General features: G+C 48.7%; 1 protein-coding gene across 4 annotated transcripts in view; it reads right to left on the bottom strand.

Moving 5' to 3' along the window:
* The window catches only part of ANKH (ANKH inorganic pyrophosphate transport regulator), a 93,868-nt gene that overhangs the window by 31,930 nt on the left and 38,843 nt on the right, over window positions 1-23,095 (bottom strand). For all 4 annotated transcript variants that reach the window (XM_068127469.2, XM_068127471.2, XM_068127472.2 and 1 more), the window contains exons 6-7: window positions 19,775-19,909; window positions 7,412-7,504 (exon numbers count right to left, since the gene is read on the bottom strand). In XM_068127469.2, the coding sequence (XP_067983570.1) occupies window positions 7,412-7,504; window positions 19,775-19,909 (228 nt within the window). The remainder of the gene's footprint in view (window positions 1-7,411; window positions 7,505-19,774; window positions 19,910-23,095) is intronic.

The following is a 23,095-nucleotide window of genomic DNA, read 5'->3' as shown; positions in this document are numbered from 1 at the left end:
AAAAAAAAAAAAAAACGTGATCGGAGATAAGGGCCGAAATCACGTGTCACAGGTAAGTGATTTAGAACGCTGGAGAGGTGAGCCTTATGGCTTGCTGGCCCAAATAATCTCCCTGATGATGTCCAGCGTTCGCTTTAGTTCTATTCTCATATCTATTCAAACTGACTGACCCAACGGGTCATGGGTCGTCTAGTTGATAGATAAAGGTGATGTAATATAACAAATATCATGAAACATTTTCATTTTGTAGGCCATTGTATAATTTAAATAAACATAAATGCAAATTTTGCATGTGGATAAAGTAAGTACACCCCGACATTTATCACTCCTTCAAGTACATAAAATTAGAATCAGGTGCACCAGCTCAGGTGCAAATGATTAGAACATCGTTAGAGAGGATCTTGGAGGAACCTGTCTCATTTAAACCTCAGACATTTAGTTTGGTTTGCTCTTTGTTGTTGAAGTGTGCGGCATCACCATGCCAAGATCAAAAAACCTCTCTGAGGCCTTAAGAAAGAAGGTTATAGATGCCTACGAGTCTGGGAAGGGATTTAAAAATATCTCCAAACAATTTGAAATCAATCATTCGACTGTCCGGAAGATCATCTTCAAGTGGATAAGATTCCAAACAACTGCCAACTTGTTCAGGCCAGGCCGCCCCAGCAAGTTCAGCCCGAGAGCAGACCGCAAGATGCTGAAAGAAGTCTCTAAGAACCCCAGAATGTCATCACGGGACCTACAGGTCACTCTTGCCACTGTTGATGTCAAAGTGCACGAGTCTACCATTAGAAGGAGGCTGCACAAATTTGATCTACATGGGAGGTGTGCCAGGAGGAAACCTTTTCTGTCCAGAAAGAACATCAGAGCAAGACTAAAGTTTGCCAACGAACACCGAGGCAAAGACCAGCACTTCTGGAACAATGTGCTCTGGACAGATGTGTCAAAGGTAGAGCTATTTGGCAACAGTACCAGAAGACATGTTTGGTCGAAAACCAAAGACAGCATTTGACCACAATAACCTGATACCAACTGTAAAGCATGGTGGTGGAAATATTATTGTTTGGGGCAGCTTTGCTGCATCAGGGCCTGGGCAGCTCACCATCATAGAATCCACTATGAATTCTTCATTGTACCAGAGGGTGCTTGAGGATAATGTGAGGCCATCTGTCGGAAAGTTGAAGCTCAACCGAAGGTGGACCTTGCAACATGACAATGACCCGAAACATACCAGTAAATCCACCAAGGAATGGCTGAAAAGAAAGAAATTGGAGGGTTCTGGAATGGCCAAGTCAAAGCCCGGCTCTAAATCCCATCGAGATGTTGTGGGGGGATTTGAAACGAGCTGTGCATGCAAGAAACCCCTCAAACATCGCACAGCTGAAAGAACTCTGCATGGAGGAGTGGGCAAAAATTTCTCCCAGTCGATGTCAGAGACTGGTAGACAGTTAAAAGAAACGCCTACTTGAGGTTGTTTCTGCCAAAGGGGGCAATACCACCTATTAGACCCAAGAGTGTACTTACTTTTTCCACATGCGAGATTTGCATTTATGTTTATTTAAATTATACAATGGACTACAAAATGTAAATGTTTCATGATATTTGTTATATTATATTAAAGCGCGGCGTTGAGCGCGCTGCTTGCGAGCAAGGAGGAAGCGGACAAGCGGTAACTTATAAGCGTCTTTATTTCAGGAGCTCACTGTAACACTGGCGCGCTCCAGGCTGCGCGCCCCGTGTATATCCTCAGGCCACGCCTGCCCCTCGGGCGTGGCCCCCGCCCACTTGGTGCACGGAATGATGTCACCACGCCAGTGGGCTTTTGTGTCCGCCACACGCGCCCCCCCAGAATTCCCGCGCACCTGGAGGGCCAGCTTGCGGGGCGGACGGATGACCCGGCCGAAGCGCCCCCTGGCGATCGGCGGCGTCCGGGGTGCAGGGATGCCAGGTGGGATGCCCCTGGCTGCCCCTGGGATGGGTGCAGGACCGGGGGGCGGCGTGGCAGCGGGGCTGGGCGGTGCCGGGGGTCCGCCCGCCGGGGGACGGCCCCGACGCAGGGGTCGGGCCACTGGCGGTGGATGGTCCACGTCGAGGTGGGCCGGCTTGAGGCGGTCTACAGAAACCCGGTCAGGAGTACCGCCGATGTCCAGGGTGAAGTGCTTCGCCCCGGTCTCCAGCACGTGGAGAGGCCCGTCGTACGGGGGCCGCAGTGGTGTCCGGTGGGCATCGTGGCGGACGAAGACGTACTCCGCCGTGCGAAGCTCCGGGGCGACGTGCGTCGGTGGGTGCCCGTGGCATGCCGTTGGCACCGGGGCGAACCTCTGGGCGGTCTCTTGCAGAGCGGCGCGCTGCTGTGCCGCGAACCATGGTGCCGTGGAGTCGGGGAGGAACTCGCCCGGCACCCGCAGCGGTTGCCCGAAGACCAACTCCGCCGCGGATGCGCGCAGGTCCTCCTTGGGCGCCGTCCGGAGGCCCAGCAGGACCCAGGGGAGCCTGTCGACCCAGCCGCCGTCGCGGAGGGTGGCCCGGAGCGCGGCCTTCAATGAGCGGTGAAATCGCTCACACAGGCCGTTAGCCTGGGGGTGGTAGGCCGTGGTTCGGTGCAGCCGGACCCCGAGCCCCTGCGCGACCACCCCCCAGAGCTCCGAGGTGAACTGGGGGCCACGGTCGGACGAGATGTCTGAGGGGGCGCCGAACCGGGCGACCCAGGTGGCGATGAAAGCCTGCGCGACATCGGCCGCCGTTGTCGACGCCAAGGGCACGGCCTCCGGCCACCGGGTGGTGCGGTCCACCATGGTGAGGACGTAGGTGAAACCCCGCGAGGGGGGCAGAGGTCCCACCAGGTCCACGTGGACGTGGTCAAACCGGCGTTCCGGCACCGTGAACGGGGCCAACGGGGCCTGGGTGTGCCGGTGCACCTTGGCGCGCTGGCACGCGAGGCACGTCCTGGCCCAGCCGCGGACGGCCTTCCGGAGGCCATGCCAGACGAACTTGTCGGCGATCAGCCTTTGGGAGGCCCTCGCGCCCGGGTGGGACAGGCCGTGGATGGCGTCAAACACCTGGCGCTGCCAGCCCGCGGGCACGATGGGGCGAGGACACCCGAGGGAGACGGGCACAAGAGGGCCGCGCCCGCGCCGTCGAACGGCACCTCGGTGACGCGGAGGCCCGTGACGGCGGTCCGCAAGGCCTGGATGTCGGGGTCAGCGGCCTGGTCCGCTGCCATCCGGGCATAGTCGATGCCGAGGTGGACTGCGTGGGCGACGGCCCGGGAAAGGCAATCCGCCACCGGGTTGTCCTTCCCCGCGACGTGCTGGATGTCCGTCGTGTACTCGGACACGGCCGAGATGTGACACTGCTGCTGGGCCGACCACGGCTCGGTGACCCTGCCCATCGCGAAGATCAACGGCTTGTGGTCGACGAAGGCAGTGAACGCACGGCCCTCGAGCAGATGGCGGAAGTGCCTGACCGCCAAGTGAAGCCCGAGCAACTCGCGGTCGAAGGTACTGTAACGGCGTTCGGGCGGGCGAAGCTGCCGGCTAAAGAACGCCAGCGGTTGCCAAGCTCCACGCACCCATTGCTCGTGCACCGCGCCCACCGTGTAGTCCGAGGCATCGGTGGTGAGGGCGATCGGTGCATCGGGTGCCGGGTGCGCGAGCATGGTGGCGTTAGCCAAGGTGAGCTTCGCGCCCGTGAACGCCGTGTCCATCTGCTCGGTCCAGGTAACGTCGCCTTTGCCCGGCTTACCTCGGAGAGCTTCGTGCAGGGGGCGCAGGAGCTGGGCGATACGGGCAGGAACCGATGGTAAAAGTTCACCATGCCCAGGAACTCCTGCAGCCCTCTGATCGTGCGGGGGCGCGGAAACCCCTTCACCGCCTCCACCTTGGCCGGCAGGGGGACGGCTCCGTGCCTGGTGACACGGTGCCCCAGAAAATCGATTATGGCGGCGCCGAACCGGCACTTTGCGGGGTTCACAATCAGGCCATGCTGGCCCAGGCGTTCGAAGAGCGTGCGGAGGTGGCGTAGGTGCTCTTCGCGGGACGTGCTGGCGACGAGGATATCGTCCAGGTAGACGTAGACAAAATCCAAGTCGCGCAGGACGCTGTCCATCAGTCGCTGGAACGCCTGAGCCGCATTCTTCAGACCGAAGGGCATGCGCAGGAACTCGAAGAGTCCGAATGGCGAGATGACCGCCGTCTTCGGGACGTCCTCCGGCCTGACGGGGACCTGATGGTAGCCGCGTATGAGGTCCACCTTCGAGAAGAAGGACCTGCCCGCCAAACGGGCGGAAAAGTCCTGAATGTGGGGGACGGGGTAGCGGTCGGGAGTCGTGGCGTCATTGAGACGGCGATAGTCCCCGCATGGTCGCCATCCCCCGCCGGGCTTCGGCACGATGTGCAGCGGCGACGCCCAAGCGCTCTCTGAGCGCTGAATGATGCCGAGTCGCTCCAGGGTAGCGAACTCCGCTTTTGCCACCGCCAGCTTCGTCGGCTCGAGGCGGCGTGCCCGGGCGTAGACCGGTGGCCCGACGGTGGGGATGTGATGGGCCACCCCGTGCTTGACGGCCCCCGCCGAGAAGGTGGGCCGCGTGAGGGCCGGGAAGCCGGCGAGGAGGCGGGTGAATGCGTCCGCTGCCGGAAGCTTACAGACCAACGTGGCCGGAACCGAACCATTCGGCAAGCCGCTTGGCAAGCCGCTCGTTGAGCTGGGCAACGCACAAGCGAGCGAGCTGAACGTCTCGGCCTGGACAAGACGTCTGCGCTTGACGTCGACCAGGAGCCCATTAGCGCACAGGAAGTCCACGCCAAGCAGTGCCATGGGCACGTCGGCGGTGACGAACGTCCATCGGAAAACCTGCCCTCCGAACCGCAGAGAGAGGCAGCGTTTTCCGTACGTACGGATGGGCGTCCCGTTCGCGGCAAGCAGCGCGGGGCCCCCACCCGCGGCGTGCTTGTCTGACGTGCTGGCGGGAACGACACTCACCTGCGCTCCCGTGTCGCACAGGTAACGGCGCCCGGAGAAGGTGTCCGTTATGAACAGCAGGCTGCTCGAACGGCCGGCGCTCATCGCCACTATTGAGCGCCGGCCCGGGCGTTTCCCGACCTGTTGAAGGAGCATGGCGGATGACACTGCCGAGCTTCGTGGCCGAACTTGGCGTGGAACCAGCACCAGGTGGTGGAGCTGGAGGAGCGCGGCTGGCTCCACCAGGCCGGTGGAGTGGGCGGGTTTCCCCGCGGTGGCGGTTTTCGCCGCGGCGGTGGGCGGGGCGTGGTGGCGGTCACGAGGTGCGTATCAGCATGCTGCGTATGCTGTATAAGCTGATGCTGTGGAACAGCAGCATCAGCAGCATCAGCAGCATCAGCCTCGAGGGCCGTGACGGCCACGCCGACTCTCGCCCGCGTGTCCGAAGCGGCGAAGTACCTGTCCGCCTCGGCTGCCAATGCTCGGGGTTCCGTTAGCCCGGTCCCGGCCAACGCGAGGCGAACCTGCGCTGGAAGTTGGCGACGGAAAAGCGCCCGGAATAGAGAACCGGGGGCTTCGTCGCCCAACAGTGACAGCATATGGTCCATTCGGACCGACGGGCGCGTGTCACCGAGCTCGGGGAGATCCAGGAGGCGGTCGGCCCGTGCGTCGTCCGTGAGGCCGAACGTGGCTAGGAGTAGCCGCTTGAGTGCCTCGTACTTGTGGCCGTCCGGTGGGTGGCGAAGGACGGACACAACTCGAGCGGCCGTGCCGGGCCCGAGGGAGGCGACGACGTGGCAATAGCGCGTGTCATCGCCGGTGAGGCGCCGAAGCTGAAATTGGGCTTCGGCCTGGACGAACCAGACTTCGGCCTGAGCCTCCCAAAATTCGGGAAGTTTGATGAAGTTGGCCATGGCAATGGCGTCGCGTGTGGAAGGATCGCTCCGGCAGATCCAACGTCGAGGGGGTCACCAGTAAAGCGCGGCGTTACGCGCGCTGCTTGCGAGCAAGGAGGAAGCGGACAAGCGGTAACTTATAAGCGTCTTTATTTCAGGAGCTCACTGTAACACTGGCGCGCTCCGGGCTGCGCGCCCGGTGTATATCATGAGGCCACGCCTACCCCTCTGGCATGGCCACCACCCACTTGGTTCACGGAATGATGTCACCACGCCAGTGGGCTTTTGTGTCCGCCACAGTAATAATATAAAATGAATAAAACGGGGTAAAAAAAATTTCGAGATTTTTTCGCATTAAAAAAAAAAAAACCCGCTTTTCAAAACATAAAAGGCCTATTTTCTTAACATAAAAATCCATAGTCTAGTTATAACACCCTTTTTGAATGTGATTAACCACCACTTGGTGAACGCTATTCAGGCTGCTTTTGCAAGCCATGGCGTTACAGTAGACAGAGCTCCCTTTTTGTTTTTACGTACCCATTTTTTTGTTGACTAACATTTTTGTGCGATATACTTTCATAGCGATATTTCTAACCCAGTGTATATATTCATTTATTTAAGCGAGGCTGTCATTCTCCTTCTGGGGTTAGTTTTTTTATTTAACTTGATTATAATTTTTAACTTAATTCATACTTCCATGGGATAGGGTGTCACTCCACTGTACCTGCGATCTGTTTTTAAAATTCCCTCTCAATGATGGACCCAGATTGTGTATATTTTAAAGTATTTAAGAGGTGGTGTCCCGAACATTTTCGGCCATTTCAACCAGAAGCAATCAGCTTGCTATCGCTTGCCAAGCCAGCCGTTCCTTATCACCCATTTTGTTAGTGTTTGCGCCGCTTGGCGAAGGCTCCACAAATGAAGTCAGAAATACCTGTGTACTTAATTAATTAGTCAGAAGGCCAGGGAAGTTTGGCTGTGTTATAACACTCTTTTTGAATGTGATTAACCACCATTTAGTGAACGCTATACAGGCTGCTTTTGCAAGCCATGGCGTTACAGTAGACAGAGCTCCCTTTTTGTTTTTACGTACCCATTTCCTCCCCCCCTCCCAATCTCCCTCCCTTCCACTCCCCTTCCTTCCCTCCTCCCACCAGTTTCCCTCCATCCCTTCCCCAGTACCCCTAACCTCCCCCTTTCCACCCTTCCCTTCCCCCTTCCCCCGTTCCCCGTCAGGAAGCGACCCATTGTTACCCGGCAACGCTGGGTACTTTTGCTAGTGTATATATGTATAGTTTTTGGCCCGATCTCTCAATGGTGAATAATTACTTTTTTATATCCCGAACCCTAACCCTTGCCCAGGAACTGCTTTGACAGCGTCGATGCTTTGTGCAGAGAATGGTATGTTGATGATTATAATGACGATGAACAATGATGATGATTGGCACATACATCAAGGCATACCAGATACACTAATTATCATGTAAGCATCCCATGTCAGACATCATGTAACACGGACATCAAATTCACATCAATCACAAAATTCTTAACTAACAAACCTGATGAAATGCCGGGTACAAGGCCCTCAGCTCATTCATCCAACCATATGGCATATGGCCCACAGGGTAGGTCACAGTCAGTATCGCCACTGCCTGGATGGGGTGGAAATTGTCAGGTATCAAAATTAAAGTATCCTTCAAGCTTATTCCATCACTGTGGACATTCTTGACAATCACTTGAGTTTTCCCGCAGCTGATGTGTTAAAGTGATGTTAAACCATCATCACAATGGATCAATTATGCCAACTATATATTTGTTGATCAAATATACCCTGGTCTGCATTTGCAACTGGCTTATTCCATCACGAGCGCCCATTCACATCAATAATTAGCTGGCTCATGTTTTGTTCTTTTTAACACGTATCGTATCGAGGCTCAGGGGAGAGCAGCACAACAGGAAGCAATGAAGCATTAAATAATGTGACAATGTGAAAACAGTGGAGCAACAAACAGATGCAGTGCAAGACAAGTAACGGAAGTCCAGGAGAAGGACGTGAACAGGGCCTCGGCAGATATAGTAAAGTTCAGTAGTGGAAATGGGAGTGACTATGAGGGAGGTGGAAGTGGGCAGCAGACTTGAAATCCTGTATGGAAGGGCTTGAGGCAACGGACTCAGGAAGATAGTTCCACAGCCAGGAAGAGAGAGGGATGAAAGAATGGAGGCAAACATTAAATTTAGACTTGGGAAGGGGAACAACGAAACGGTTTCTGGTACAGAACATGTGCGACTCGGAAGGCAGGAATCTAGGTGGAAAGTTGGGATGGCACGACGAGAAAGACTAGAATAGAGCAGGCATAATCCTGCAAAGGCCGCAAACCTGCCTATGGTGAGCAAGAAGCAGACTCAGACAGCCTTATTCCATGAAATTCCAACTGAATGATACAGAAGACCTTAGATACCATAGGCAGGATGGGTAGCAGTAGGACCAGTCCACAAGTAGGAGCAATATCCCATTATGATCCTGATGAAGAATTTGTACACTGTTGTAAGCTGATCATGGTAGAGGCAGACCTTGGCCGTGCTGAAACTTCCAAAACAGTGCCCAGCTTGGAGATATGATCTACCCCAGACAGGTTATAGCTGGTCACGAGGTTGAGGACTTCCAATGACCGTACCTTTCTGAGAGGCTGGTTGAATAAATAAATTGGGGGATTTGCCAGATGGTCATTATAGAGGGTTGATTTGAAAAAGTTTCATCTTCCTTGCATGAAAAGACCTGTTCCAGGTACATGACCAGGTGCATATTTTCACCACATCAGCCAAGAGGGATGCTGCCGTAGCTTGCCTAGTGGAAGGAGGTCGAGGTATCATGGACAAAGTGGAAATGTCTGCAAAGTAATACAACAGATTTTCCAGTTATGAAGACGTGTCAATGATGTTTATCAATAGGCCATGAGCTGCGGCCGATTATCGTTCAGTTTCGTGGCACCCACTTGGGAACTACGATCTTAGGGCCTGCAAAATAAGATGGTGAATTTTAAAGCTAATTATCGATGTTCCACTTTCAAAAGTCTGAATAGCTATTTGGGAAGCGCGAGAGAAACCAGACGTTTTACGGGGGATATAAGGATATTAGGAAGATATGTCTCTTAATTACATTGTTTCATTGTCATTTGCACCCTGACTATGTCTATTAATTACGTACTATTTCAACTTACCTCTTTTAACCTTCCAACCTTGAAGACCCCTTTGACCCCTCCATACCTTTACACCCCTCGAGACCTGATAGGCCCATAAAACTCCTAAGACCCCCTAGATCCTCTAGATCCTATAGACCATAACAACCATAAAACTCGATAGACCCCATTAGACCCTTTAGAGACCAATGACCGTTTAAGACACGTTTACACCTTTTATACACTTTAGATCCCTATAACCTCAAGACCCCACAGACCATTTAGGCCTGTGCACCTCTTAATTCCCTTTATACCCTTCAGACATGTTCAACAGCTTGGATCCTTGACCATTTAGAGCGTTAAACCACTTCGACTTTTTTAGACACTTTAGATCCCTTTAGACATTTACATGCTTTAGACTTGCAGTGGTTCTCAAACTTTTTTGGACTACCGCCCCCTTCTGCCCTCTTGGACCGGCCCAATGCCCCCCTTGTCCTATCGTTCGTTTTCGGACACCCAGAATTTATGTAGATAGGAAGCAAAAATAACAGAAGCCAAATATTTTCTGAATAATATTTTACTTTATTTTACTTTACTTTTTATTTTATTTTGCACGACCGACAATGTTTCAGCAGAACAGGCACAGGTGAGGCAAACTGGGAATCTGTTATCACAGGCCCAAATACCGTTAGTGTGAAGGGTGGGCCTGGTGACTCGCTGCGAGATTATGAACGTCTGGCTCCATCTCAGTGAGGTAGAGACGCAGATCGCCCCTCTCGGTAATGTCAAGGCGGTTTCGATACTTGGTCAGCAGCACCATCATGGCGCTGAACCCTCTTTCAACGAGGTATGATGTGGGGAACGCCATCAGCAGCAGTTCTGCCTCTGTCCACATTGCGGGGTATTCGTCCCGCTCCAGAATCCAGAATTTGCCGTATTCATGCTGCGAGAATCTTGCCTTCGCCTCATCATCATTGTGGAGGTTGATAATTTCGTCCTGTAATTCGCGCTTCACATCTTGAATGTCACATTTGAATGGGTTGATCACCCATGCTGGCACCGACAGTTCTAGCATGTCTCTGAAACGCTGCTCCATATCTCCACGAATCTTCTCAAGGTGATTGCAATAAACGAGCAGCTCTTCATCAGAAACAGCAGTTTCCTTTGCCAACCGGGGAAAGTGGTACATATCTCTGCGGCCGAGGGTTTCCCTGTGCAGAGTCGCCTTGGTTACGAACGCGCCGATCACTTTCTTTGCTTTAATCAGCGTCATGTGGTCACCCTGGAGTTGTTTGTTGACATCATTCAGTATACTGAATATGTCCGTGAGGTAAGCCACATCATGCTCAATCGCATTCACTTTCTCCGATAGCTCCGTATCAATTTCTGACAGAAACTCGACCACTGTTGAGGAAACCGGTCAAACAAGCACTGTTGGACAACCATCGAACTTCGGTGTGGAACAGGAGCCGCTCGAATGCCTCATCGTTCTCCTGGCAAAGCTGACGAAACAGCCGATCATGCAGAGACGACACCTTGATTTTATTCACTGCCTTGATTACTGTTTGGAGTGATGTATGAAGTCTGGTGCTGAGAGCTTTTGCTACAAGATGCTGGCGGTGCACGACACAGTGAATGGCGAACACGGACGGTACCTGGTTCTTCAGAAGCGCAATAAAACCACGCTGGCGGCCAATCATCGCTGGTGCCCCGTCCGTCGCGCAAGCGAGAATGTTCTCCATCGGTATGTTCTTATCAGTAAAGTACTTCTCCAACGTTTGGAAGATGGAAGAACCCTTCGTGTCGGTCTGGAGAGAGCGGGCAAACAACATTTCTTCCACCATTTCCTGATCACGGATGAAGCGAACGTAGCAGAGTAACAGGGCTTCACTGTCACGCAAAGTGGACTCGTCCAGCTGGATGGCGAAGTGTGTGCTTCTCAGCTCACTACACAGCTTATCTTCTACATCTGATGACATTTCATCAATCCGCCTGGCCACGAAATCATTGCTGAGCGCAATCGACGAGAGAACTGGATTCGGATCCTGGCCCATAATTGTTTTTATCACTTCCCCAACAGCTGGTTTGATCAACTGTTCGCCGATTGAATACGGTTTTCCAGATCTGGTGATGAGCAATGACAGCTTATACGACGCTTCCAGTCCTGTATCCACGAGCTCTTGGCTGGCTTTGAACATCGTCGTTACCGTCGATCGCTTCTCAAATTTCTTTCAGCGATTGGAAATGGCTGACCTCTGCGCGGGCCTCATCACTGTGCTTTTTACTCAGGTGCTCGCTCAGTCGAGATGGTTTCATTGCTTCATTGGACAGCGTGAGACCCCACCAGAAACACATCGGTAACTGTTTGTTCGTCGGAGATGGAATGAATCCATACTTGATGTATTCAACGGAATACTGACGACACTTTTTCTTTGAGGCCGACATCTTGAAGCCGACCGGACGTGAAGCTTTTTTGAATAACGAAATCGACACGCCAAAATGTCGAAAGACTAACACCAGCGCTAACACTGACTGTTCATACCTTGCACAATGTCTGTACTGGCAAGGCCAGGCTGTAAAGTTGAACGAGGCACGTTGAATCGTCCAGCACGAATAGAGTGTATTATATCCCGCATAAAAAGATTCTTGCAAGCCGATTGGTTGAAATGGCACCACGTGACAAAAATCATTTCGCTGGTGTCATACACTATCATGTTTGTTGCATGAGCATGTATGGACAAGAAAATACCTACATGACATCAGCGAATATGTGATCATAAAAACCATCCGAAGGGGGAAAGAATGTGGTCGTTGATTGGATGGCCAATTTGCCGAATGGCGCTGTGTAACCTGTTCAGATTGCAGGAAGCCCAATGAGCGCTCCAAATCGCCGCTGCTCCTCTAAATCGCCAGTGCCCCCCAAATCATTGCCAGCGCCCCCCTACCGCCCGTGGACTCTCGAGCGCCCCCCTGAAAGTTCCCAGCGCCCACTGAGGGATGGTAGGGACCACTTTGAGAACCTAGACTTTAGAGATTAGGCCCCTTAGACCCTAATTACGATTGGAACATACCCTTTGGACCATCTAGATTCTAGAACCTTTAAAGGTCCACAGAATCAGAAAATCATGTTTGGTTTAACGAATAGATATGGCTTCACTTGACACTTAGTCATTCTTTTCTTGAATAAATATCTTCGAAGGAAGATTTTAATGTTTGTTGGTGTCCCCTTATACTTGATTGGCCCCGCACCCCCCAAAACGGCAATTTGATTACGTCATATCACACGACCCGCCGCGTCATCTCGAGGATACCTTTGCTGCGGGACTTGTGGTTACACATGGCCTACATATGCTGTGAACTCTGAAAAAGTACTCAGAATTCCAGCTCGATGTATCGTTGCTGGTTGTAGCAATACATCCAAAGATGCTGTAAGCATGCATGTTTCCCCCCAAGATCCAGCTGTAAGGAAAAGACGGATAGACACGGTAAACTGACCAGAGAGACGTGACATGGCCCAACTGATTCAAGCGTCATTTGCCTCACCAATTTTGAAGGTAAATCGTATGACACCAGCCTGTTTTGCCAGTTTGGGATGAGTAAATTGAAGTGATTAAAAGCTGACATGAACCCGTCAAGATTATAGATAATTCTAATAAAATGAAAAATAAGAAGAAGAAGAAGAAGAAGAAGTGGAAGAAAACGGACAGATCAGCTGCAGAGAAGCGTGAGAAGCTGAGTGTAAGTAGCGTTTTTGGCGGTTTTTTTGCATTTCTATTTAGCATCGGCCATGATCGCCACCACTTTATTAATCAATCAGTAACTTTCTACATTACGTATCACACATATGTACAGGTACAGCAGCCATACCACACATCACAGGGTTAAGACCCCGTCCTCTCCCCGTAACGCTTCAGCAGACGCACCCTAAAATTTTACGTATAACACTCAGTGAAGACTCCCACACCCACCCACCCCACCCTATTCCATCCCTCACCCCACCCTATTCCATCCCTCACCCCACCCTATTCCATCCCCCACCCACCCACCCCACCCTATTCCATCCCTCACCCCCACCCTATTCCATCCCTCACCCCACCCTATTCCATCCCCCACCCCACCCTATTCCATCCCCCACCCCACCCTATTCCATCCCCCACCCCACCCTATTCCATCCCTCACCCCACCCTATTCCATCCCTCACTCCCACCCTATTCCATCCCTCACCCCACCCTATTCCATCCCTCACCCCACCCTATTCCATCCCTCACCCACACCCTATTCCATCCCTCACCCCACCGTATTCCATCCCTCAATCCCAGGATGCTATTTGTGCCGTTATATTTTTCAGTTACCACAAACTATATTTGAAAAAGTCAAGGTGATACACCGTCAATAAAACCAGGCAGCAGTCAGAATCCCTGTAACGACATCATTGGACGAATCACTCGGAGCGGTTTGCGGTGATGTTATTGAAAAGATTTGAAAGGGAAATTTATTTTAGTGTCGAATGTTGAGGTACCGGAGCCGTACAAAAATGACGGCCGCGACATAATCGCCAGATCGACAGTGACACTGAGTTTTAACATCACGCCGCAGTACCTCTCGGCCAGGTAATAGAGGTCAACAAAATTTTTTCCAAACATCTGCATCATTTGTAGGAAGGAAAACCTAAGAGGTCCATGATCCAAACACGGAACTGCCAAGCTGGTTCAAGCAGAGACAAGTGATGCCGATAAGGATGACAGTTGATGTATTCATAGAGTGTAATCTGAGGAAATGAATAAATAGTGAGAATGAGGATTAACAACTTCCGGTTAAGTTGTACCTTTCCAATTGGCTGCAGCTGAGCTGATGGATCGCTCACCAAGATGAACAAAGCTGCAATGGTTTCTAATTATGTCAAATAATTTCTGGTGATCAGAAAATTCCTGTTCAAAGGAATATTTTCTTCAGTTGTGGACAAAATAAGGAAGAATCGATTGAGGTCTTCTTTCAAACCTGGTCAAATGGTGTGGCCAGTCTGGGGGTCAACAGTTCTTAATGTGGCTCACTCCATGACCTGAGCTGGCCTGCAACGATGAAGAGGCCGATACCAGGAAATTGCTCTCCACTGCCGTTATGCTGCCGCTCCCTCCCCTCATGCTGTCAAAAGTCCGGATTTTGACTTGGCCGTCATCCTCGTGTCACTGATGCAAGACATCGCGTCACATCTGCACTCCCTTTCCAGTGTCAAAAGAAGTCACGCATTCTGGCTTTGCGCAAGGTTTGTAATTCCATCGGTAGCAACGTGTCCGGCATCGATTGGGTTACACGTCTTGGATGCGACTCCACTAGTCCCTTCTTGACTGGAAAAAGGGGAAAAAAACGTCCATTGGATCTCATCATGAAAAGCACACGGTATATCAGAAGGCATTCATGGAGCTTGGTCGCGGTTTTGATGTATTGCCGTACCTGCATTCATGATTAGAGAAGTTGAGAGGTGATCTGCACTGTCAAAACACCAATGACGTCGACGAAGCCCATTGGCGTTTGCTCTGCCTCCCAGCATCAAGCAAAGAGGCTTCACCGCCAAACTGAGACACCCTTCAGCGACACTTGGAAAGGTGCAATTATCGGGGAGCATTTCATCAGCACACCCTTCAGCAACGTGTCTCTGCCCCTAGCCGTGGAGGACATGGTTCGACACTGCAAGATGGAAAACTATCCACACATTGGATGACAACCACTGCAGCTCCAGATGAATATTGAATTACGTGCACTGCTTATGCAAACGGAGTCGGTTCAAGGCCGACAGGTGCACATGCAAGGCATCCGATTTTACCTGCACCGAGCTATGCGCTTCTATAGACTATGCACATCGTACTATCACGACATTTGAATGCTCTGCTTTTTATTTTTATTATTATTATTTGTATACAAGATCGAGGCTCGTGCAAGAGCTAATCAATCACGTGTAAGAGCATCAATCACAAAAAAAAAAAAAAACCCGACTCACAAAACATACAATAAAGGGAGCGGGAGACAAGATGGGGAGAGAGGGGGAAGCACACAAGTACAACAGCAGAGAACAGGGACAACGGAAGATCTGTGGGAGGGAGAGGGCTTGGGGGGAGGAGGCATGGGAAGGGGGGATGGGTGGGAGAGGTATAAAACACATGGACACTGCTAGAACCTCCAGGTTCTAGTGGATCTGGAGTGAATTAGTCGGTATTTCAAAAAAGGTGGATCTGGAGTGAATTAACAGGGGTAGAAAAGATCAAGGTTTTGGATAGGGGAAGATAAGAGATGGTGGTGAACAGCTGTTTTAAAGACCTGGAGGGTGGAGTGGGATTGAAGAGAGTGAGGGAGTTTGTTCCAGAGGCAGGAGAAAAGAGGAATGAAAGAGTGAAGGTGAGCAGAGAGTCTCGATATGCTGCTGATGTGGATGATGACAATTTATGTACTATCGATCATCTACTAACAGCTCGGTGACGAGTGAGGAATCGTATACTTGATCCATAACCGATTGATGGTTAGTCGGTGTTGGCGGAGTGACACCATGACATACGATAGAGATACTATTGCGAGTTTTATATTTGAAACAGTATTTCATGATGGCTGCCGAAGCACTTCCAATTCTCTCATTATGGTACATTTGGTTGAGCATAAATTTCAGAACGCACGGATGCTCCGATGCAGCAAAGGCGCATTGTTCGTGCACCAGCTCTGAGAATTTAGCTCACGCATGGGTGTACCCGCATAGATAACACTCCACAATCTACGTCATCGAGTATTTTTATGGTAATAACTTCCTGCATATTCCGAATTGTCAGTGATGTATATGGCGTATGATATCCAATTGATTGATATCCAATGATATCCAACATATGTAGCGTCTGAGTTGATATCCAATTTCAACCCTCGGGGGTGACCATCGATGGATTGCATGAACTCATTATACGCCACACAATCACACCGGCCCTGCCCACTCATGTCTGGACCCACCTCAATCAGATGCCAGAAACTGCCCTTGATCGGTGCATGCCTACGTACAGTCATGTACCATGAGCAGAGACTTGACATAGATCTTCAGTTTTGTCATCAACCTTACACCTAGGATATGACACCAGCTCCCTTGTACCCCCTAATCTGTCCTTCAGATTAGGCAGACCCTGCTTGGTGCTCCAAGTGAGCATTACATGAGCATTCAAGGCAGGTTCGAGAGATCTGGAAGTTGTATTGTACGAAATCCACGCAGACGCTTCTATTGCGAGAACTGGATCCTTTTTTGTGAAAAATGACCTATTTTCACTTGCTCTACCTCATAAACCAATAAAGCCTGAGTCTTGATATTTCAGATACTGAGAATATGGACAGGTGGCTACAAGGTTGACAAAATTTCATGGCAAATGAAGCCTCACAAAAATGGCCAAAATGGCAATTTCCCTACTTTTGGACCCCTACTGGTATGTTTCCACCATCAATTTCACACAGCTATCCACACTTTTGGAAATGGGAACATTGATTTTCAGATCCAGCAAGTTCTGACGCATATACAGACTTGGCATTTAATATGGAATATTTTTTTTTTCTTGACTTGGGTTTACTTTCTTAACTCAGTATATCAATCTGGTGAGGTTATTTTACCCTTCGTTGATGTCTTTGTTGAAAGAACCCTGTCACTGATTGTCTGTCGCAGCAAGAAGTCAACAACAGGATTATATCACAGGTGGCGTGGCAAAATGTACGGACAGGTGCATTTGATGATTGGCTTCACAGTCGGGTATACAAGGGTTGTTGCGTTCTGTATTAGTGGAAAACAACTGCTGCACGTCTCGAAAAGTTATTGCCGCTTCCTCTGGAGATGGTCCGTCAACTCGACAATGCTGTTTGTCATGGAGTGGTGGCTTTACGAAATTACGGCATGAAACAGCGTGCTATTGCTCGGCAGTATGGCATCACTCAAGGTCAGGTGTCAAAGATCCTGAAACGAAATGCTCAGAGGGGTGTCCCTACTCCAATACCGAGGCCAGGACGTCCCCGCAGAACCACAAGGAGGGATGATCGCCAGCTGCACCGGTTAGTCCGCAATGGCCATACCAAGTCAGCTAATCGGCTTAGGGCTGAGTGGCAGCAACTGATAAATGTGCCTGTATCCAGAAGGCTAGTCAACCTACGACTGGTTCAAGCAGGCTATCGTGCCAGGCGTCCCCTGATAAAGCCACGCCTGACCAGACAACACCGCCAGCGCCGATTGCAGTGGGCCAGAGAGCACCGTCAATGGCAGCCAGGACACTGGAATCACATGATCTTCAGTGACGAGTCTAGATGTCTGGTCTATCGTCAAGATGGCCGCGTCTGAGTGCGCAGACAAGTGCATGAAGCCTACAACAAAGATTGCATAGTGCCAAGATTCCAAGCTAGAGGTGGTGGGGTGACCGTTTGGGCTGCTTTTCATGCAGGGGGCAAAACTGACCTGGTTGTTCTGAATGGAAACCTGAACCAGTTCAAGTACGGGGCCATTCTGGAAGAAACATTGCTTCCATTTGCTCGTGCAGCCTTTCAAGGAAACTTTGTCTTCCAAGATGACAATGCACGGCCTCATCGCGCTCGCATGATCCAACACGTTCTTGCTGACCGTGGTGTAGAGCATATGGAGTGGCCTGCCATGTCCCCGGATATGAATCCGATGGAGAACTTGTGGGCAGAATTAACGCGTCAAATCGACAACTTGGACCAGCAGCCTGCCTCTGTGCGTGAATTGCAGCAGGCTATTGTCACTGCATGGCAAGCGATTCCTGTCCAAACCTTGGCAAATCTCGTGAACAGCATGCCTCAACATGTACGTGCTCTCCTGAATGCTCGTGGGGGTTACACGAAGTACCGAACTGTAATTTTACTGTCCGTAATCCCAGTTGTAATTTAACTTTTGTTTTTGTTAAAAAAAAAATTGGCTAATGTGCAAAATAAAGAGATACTTCTGGAAAACGTACAGAAGTTTAACACAGTACTGTCCATGAATTGAGTTCGATATCAGTTTACATCACTTTCAAGGATCAATTTATTTGCTTTGAAATGTCAAATGTGGTTTTTGTTTCTTTTAAAGGTCACATTAACAAAATCTAGAATAATTTCAACATAATTCCAATGAACTTTTGGTTCTAAGACATCTTGAAAAGTAAGTTCACCCCCACAAAAAAAAAATTCCATATTAAATGCCAAGTCTGTAAATCAACCCGGTTTACCTCGTTCCCAGATCGAGATGCGTGCGACTAAAGTCATTTTCCAGCCATATTATCAGGCCTCATCTCATGGCCTACAAGAACAGTATTTGTCCCAGAACACTACCTTTAGGTACACCAACCTCTAGATGGACAGTATGGGATATAATTCCATGAGAAGCAACCCACTGCTTTGTGAGCCGACAGGAAGTGTAGTGTATATAGCCAGTGTAGTGGTACTTTTCCATGCACCATTCATCCCAGGTTGGAAAGCTGACTGTCCCTGATACTGCATTTCCATGTTACTTTTGCCAACCCACATTGGCTGCAATTTGTGCTGGCCCCGATGTTTTTTTGGTGCCTTTCCCAAAGTGGCATGATGAGTGAGCATCCAATCTGCCAGACAGTGGCACCTTGGTGGATCCCATAAGTCCAGGGAAATGGACACTTTCAAGAGTACATGTAGTGAGGAGTTAAGCAGAGCAGACGTAAAGTAGGATATGATCAAATCAAGCAGAGTGGCAACCAGGAAGGGAAATATGGGTTGGAAATCCAACATATTGGGTGAGGCCAGAAGTGTTACAAAGGGCCTTGGCTACATTACCATAGACAGTGGCATGAGGACCCACAAGTCAGCTTAATTGATGCCAATCGACAAATTGAGGTCATCACAGATCATGATGAGCTGGGATGGGGGGGGAAAGGTAGGAGTCAAACTTGGCCGAGGAAGCCTTGTCAGTTAGGGTTAGGGTTGTTTGGGTTAGGGTTGTTAGGGTTAGGGTTAGGGTCCGAGTTTTCATACACGTTGTCATCACAGTTGGGAGGGTAGAGAACCATGCATAAAACAAGACATTGTGCATGTTACAGTGCATGTTCCTCTGTAGCAGAGATTCTCCATAGAGATGAGAGGAAACAGGACAGGGACTGTAAAAAAGAGCTTCTTGTGTAGACGAGAAAATTCCTCTTTAATTTCAGGAGCAATCACAGCAGGAATTGAGCGTGAAACGCAGGCATTGCAGAACGCAAGCGTCAATTTCATTGAACAGCTCATATCTCAATTTGGTTGTAAATAAAATGGCATCGATCATTGGCAATGGAATTTGTGTTTTTCCAACAACAGTTCTTATGAAAATAAATCATTATCAAAGAATGTGGAATGGATGAATGGCTTTTGTATAACTCCACGAGAATAAGATATCATGAAGAAGTCAAAAGTTTTCCCACAACCATGAAGGAATTCTCCTAAACCAGTGACACTCAACAGTCCCTTTATCATTTCCAGCCAATGTCACGTTCATGTTCATGTTTTCCTGCCGTGGGTGAGTTTCTTGATGCCATTGGAGTTGAAGACACGTTTTTGGCTGTTAACCATTTTTAAATGCCTTTTAAATCGCCCTCATAATGCAGCAAATATTTATCATATTGTGCACTTTTTTACCTGCATTATTGAAAAAAACATGAAAAAGTCTATTTTAAAGAAATCAGATCATTGAGAGACAAATGAGCAACAAAAGAGATTATTATCCCGCCGAGATGGCTTTCAAACCTTAATGGCTTCAGTAGATCCTGCCAGATCCCGGGAAACGAACAGATTCACGACAGGCCGGCTGATACGCTGAGTGGCGAGTGCCAATGCCAGAGGCCACCAGAAGCTCAGCATGCGTCCCACGGTGGCCTCACCCTACACAAGCCAACAAGCATTTCATCCTTTCAGACAGGCCATAAGGCAGTAGTGAAATTGCAAAAATAAACAAACACTTCCGCATGACAGCATTTTATCATTACGCATTTTGCTTTTCACCGGATCGCCCAATGGAAAAGAATCACTTAAAAATTTATACTAGCCAGATCCGGATCCGGATCTTCATCAAAATCTAATCATTGCGTCCTCGTCACATGAGCTACCTCTCTGCCAAATTTCCTCTGAATCCATCCACAACTTTTTAACATATCTTGTTCACAGAGAAACAGACAGACAGGGGTGAAAACATAACCTCCGTCCGCCACAATAAAACATTCAACAAAATGACCTAACCAATGTAATATACATTATATATAAAAGTGCCCAGAAATAAGATCAAAACTTCTCCCTCCCCCACTCTAAATCAGACAAATTCATTCAAGATTTAGGGGTGAAAAACATGAGCATATGGTACTCTCTGCCTAAGCAGCATGAAATGGCTAACCCAATTGGGCATGGAATTGACAAATTATAAGATTTTTTATTTTCTGTTTTCACAGTCGATCCTGCTCTCAGATTAGTTCAAATTGCATGTAATTTCTTTCCAGTGGATCACAGGGATATGGAGAAAGGATAGCAAAGCATTTCCAGCAGATTTCTTGGGAGCAGTGGTTAAACAGGTTAGGCGCGGCACAATGAGCCAGGCAGCGATCGATTTACACCGGCAACACACTTATTAGTCCCCTACCGGTGTACACCGGAGGGGACTATAGGTTTGCACTCCGTCCCTCCGTCTGTCAGTCTGTCAGTCTGTCAATCTGTCAATCTGTCAGTCAGTCTGTCAGTCTGTCAGTCTGTCAGTCCGTCCGTCACGCAAAGAACAGTTTTCCGGACTTTTTTTCTAAACTCTTAATGCTAATGATTTCAAACTTGGTACATGGTTTCCTCATGATAAGTTACAGATAAAGTTCGAACTTCACGACGTTTCGATCATTTTTGACAAAGTTATGGCACTTTGAACTTTGGTAATTTCCCCAACAGTTTTCCGGACTATAATTTGGAGTGCAGTAAGTCAAAGCTGTTAATATTCCTTGTTTTAACTCCAATTTACATTCTGTTTCCACTTTTAGTGAGAAGTAGGGGTCTGTGCAACCATTCATAAACTTTATTTGGTGCAAATTGGATAATCTTTAGCCGAGTTACCTCAGACCGTGAGTTGGTAATTATATAATTCACACATAGTGCAATATGTGCAGGCTGCTCCACGGAGCGACCTTGCAGGCTTATTAGTCCCCTACCGGTGTACACCGGAGGGGACTATAGGTTTGCACTCCGTCCCTCTGTCTGTCTGTCTGTCAGTCCGTCACGCAAAGAACAGTTTTCCAGACTTTTTTTCTAAACTCTTAATGCTAATGATTTCAAACTTGGTACATGGTTTCCTCATGATAAGTTACAGATCAAGTTCGAACTTCACGAAGTTTCGATCATTTTTGACAAAGTTATGGCACTTTGAACTTTGGTAATTTCCCCAACAGTTTTCTGGACGACAGACTGTATTGGGGACATGTATTGCAGCGCAATACTCAGAATGCTTGTTCATCAAGGCATCGCTTAATGTAAAAATACACATTATGATATGGAGGACAATCTCTTGCCATTGGTTCCTAAAGATAATGTTTAATTTAAACCGCACAAACTGCAAGAAGGTGGCACCACTTGTCACCTCCAAAACTGCTTCCTGAAAGCGACAAACCAGCATCCTCAGAGCCAGGAAATGAACCCCCTAGAAGAATTGTGATACAGCTTTCAAAAATGCAGCAATTCTGAATGAACTGAGATGAATGAATTAATGTAATCACACGGAAGGAAAGGCTTGCACGGCGATGGAAACTCTGGCCCAATCTGCAATTCAATACACGTAATCAGGTGAAGGCAATGCAAACTGATGTCATAGAGGAAGTAGCATGCATATTATGTATCATCTTCCCTGTGAGGTGCAACATTTTATTGATTTTATTCACAATTTGATTATTTTCTAATGTGCAATTTGAGAATTTTCCAGTTATTCTGGCAGGGCATCGTAAACAAAGGAATACGAGACTGCGACAAGATTTGTGTTGGCAGACAGGTTGAGCGACAGGTTTAAATTAGCGAAAAGTTGACAAAGGTGTGATAACCACGATCGGAAGCAACGTAAGTCTGATGTTTCGGGCATTAGCCCTTCTTCAGAGCAAGGACCCAAAACAAAAGAAGAAAGAGAAATCAGAGATTGCAGACCCTCACCAGGACGTGTTTTTAGTGGTTTTTAAAGCTTTTGTGTTAAAACAAATGTGGTGAATGAACCACGTGACCGATGACGTTATCATTTTTTTTCCTCCACCAATTTATCCCTAGATGACGCTCAACAAATTTCATCTTGATCGGATGAAGTTTTGTACTTGTTGAATTATGACTTCATAATGGAGGAACCAATGGCATCATCATTAACATATGCTATTCCCCATTGAGAGTTTTTTTTTTTTTTACAAAGAGACGTCTCATTTTTTTTCTATTCAGTGCTTTCAGAGATAGAGGTGCAATTTTTTTCGATTTTTCCAAGATGGCGGCCGAACCACGTGACCAATGACGTCATCATCATTTCGTTTTTCTCTCCACCAATTTATCCCTAGATGACGCACAAGAAATTTCATCTTGATCGGATGAAGTTTTGTACTCGTCAAATTATGACGTGATAATGGGGGCACCTATGACTGTATGACAACATCATTAACATATTTTATTCCCCATGGAGAGTTCTTTACAATGAGACATGCCTCCTTTTTTTTCTATGCAGTGCTTTTGGAGATTTAGAGGAGCAACGTTTTTTGGTTTTTCAAATATGGCGCCCGTACCACGTGACCTGTAACCTCACAATTATCATTAAAAAAATACTACAGTTGGAGGTGCACCTATGGTGAAATTTCCTATCAATTGGACCAAACGGTTGCAGAGAAAATCTTATTTATTCTGGGCGGACAATCAAACAGACAGACAAATGAAAAAACACTCATAGAGCGACACTTGGCAAAAGAGAACAAAGCAGAATAGCACGCATAGAGTATCCTTTTGACCTCACAAATAATTGGTGGTTGAATTCAGTTAGCTGACATGAATATCCAATTAAAATTTCAAGTGAATCGGATGAAA

The sequence above is a fragment of the Myxine glutinosa genome, chromosome 10 (genome assembly GCF_964187855.1).
Source record: "Myxine glutinosa chromosome 10, kmMyxGlut1.1, whole genome shotgun sequence".
In the NCBI taxonomy this organism is placed as follows: Eukaryota; Metazoa; Chordata; class Myxini; order Myxiniformes; family Myxinidae; genus Myxine; species Myxine glutinosa.
This window is presented reverse-complemented; position numbering and strand designations above follow the sequence as displayed.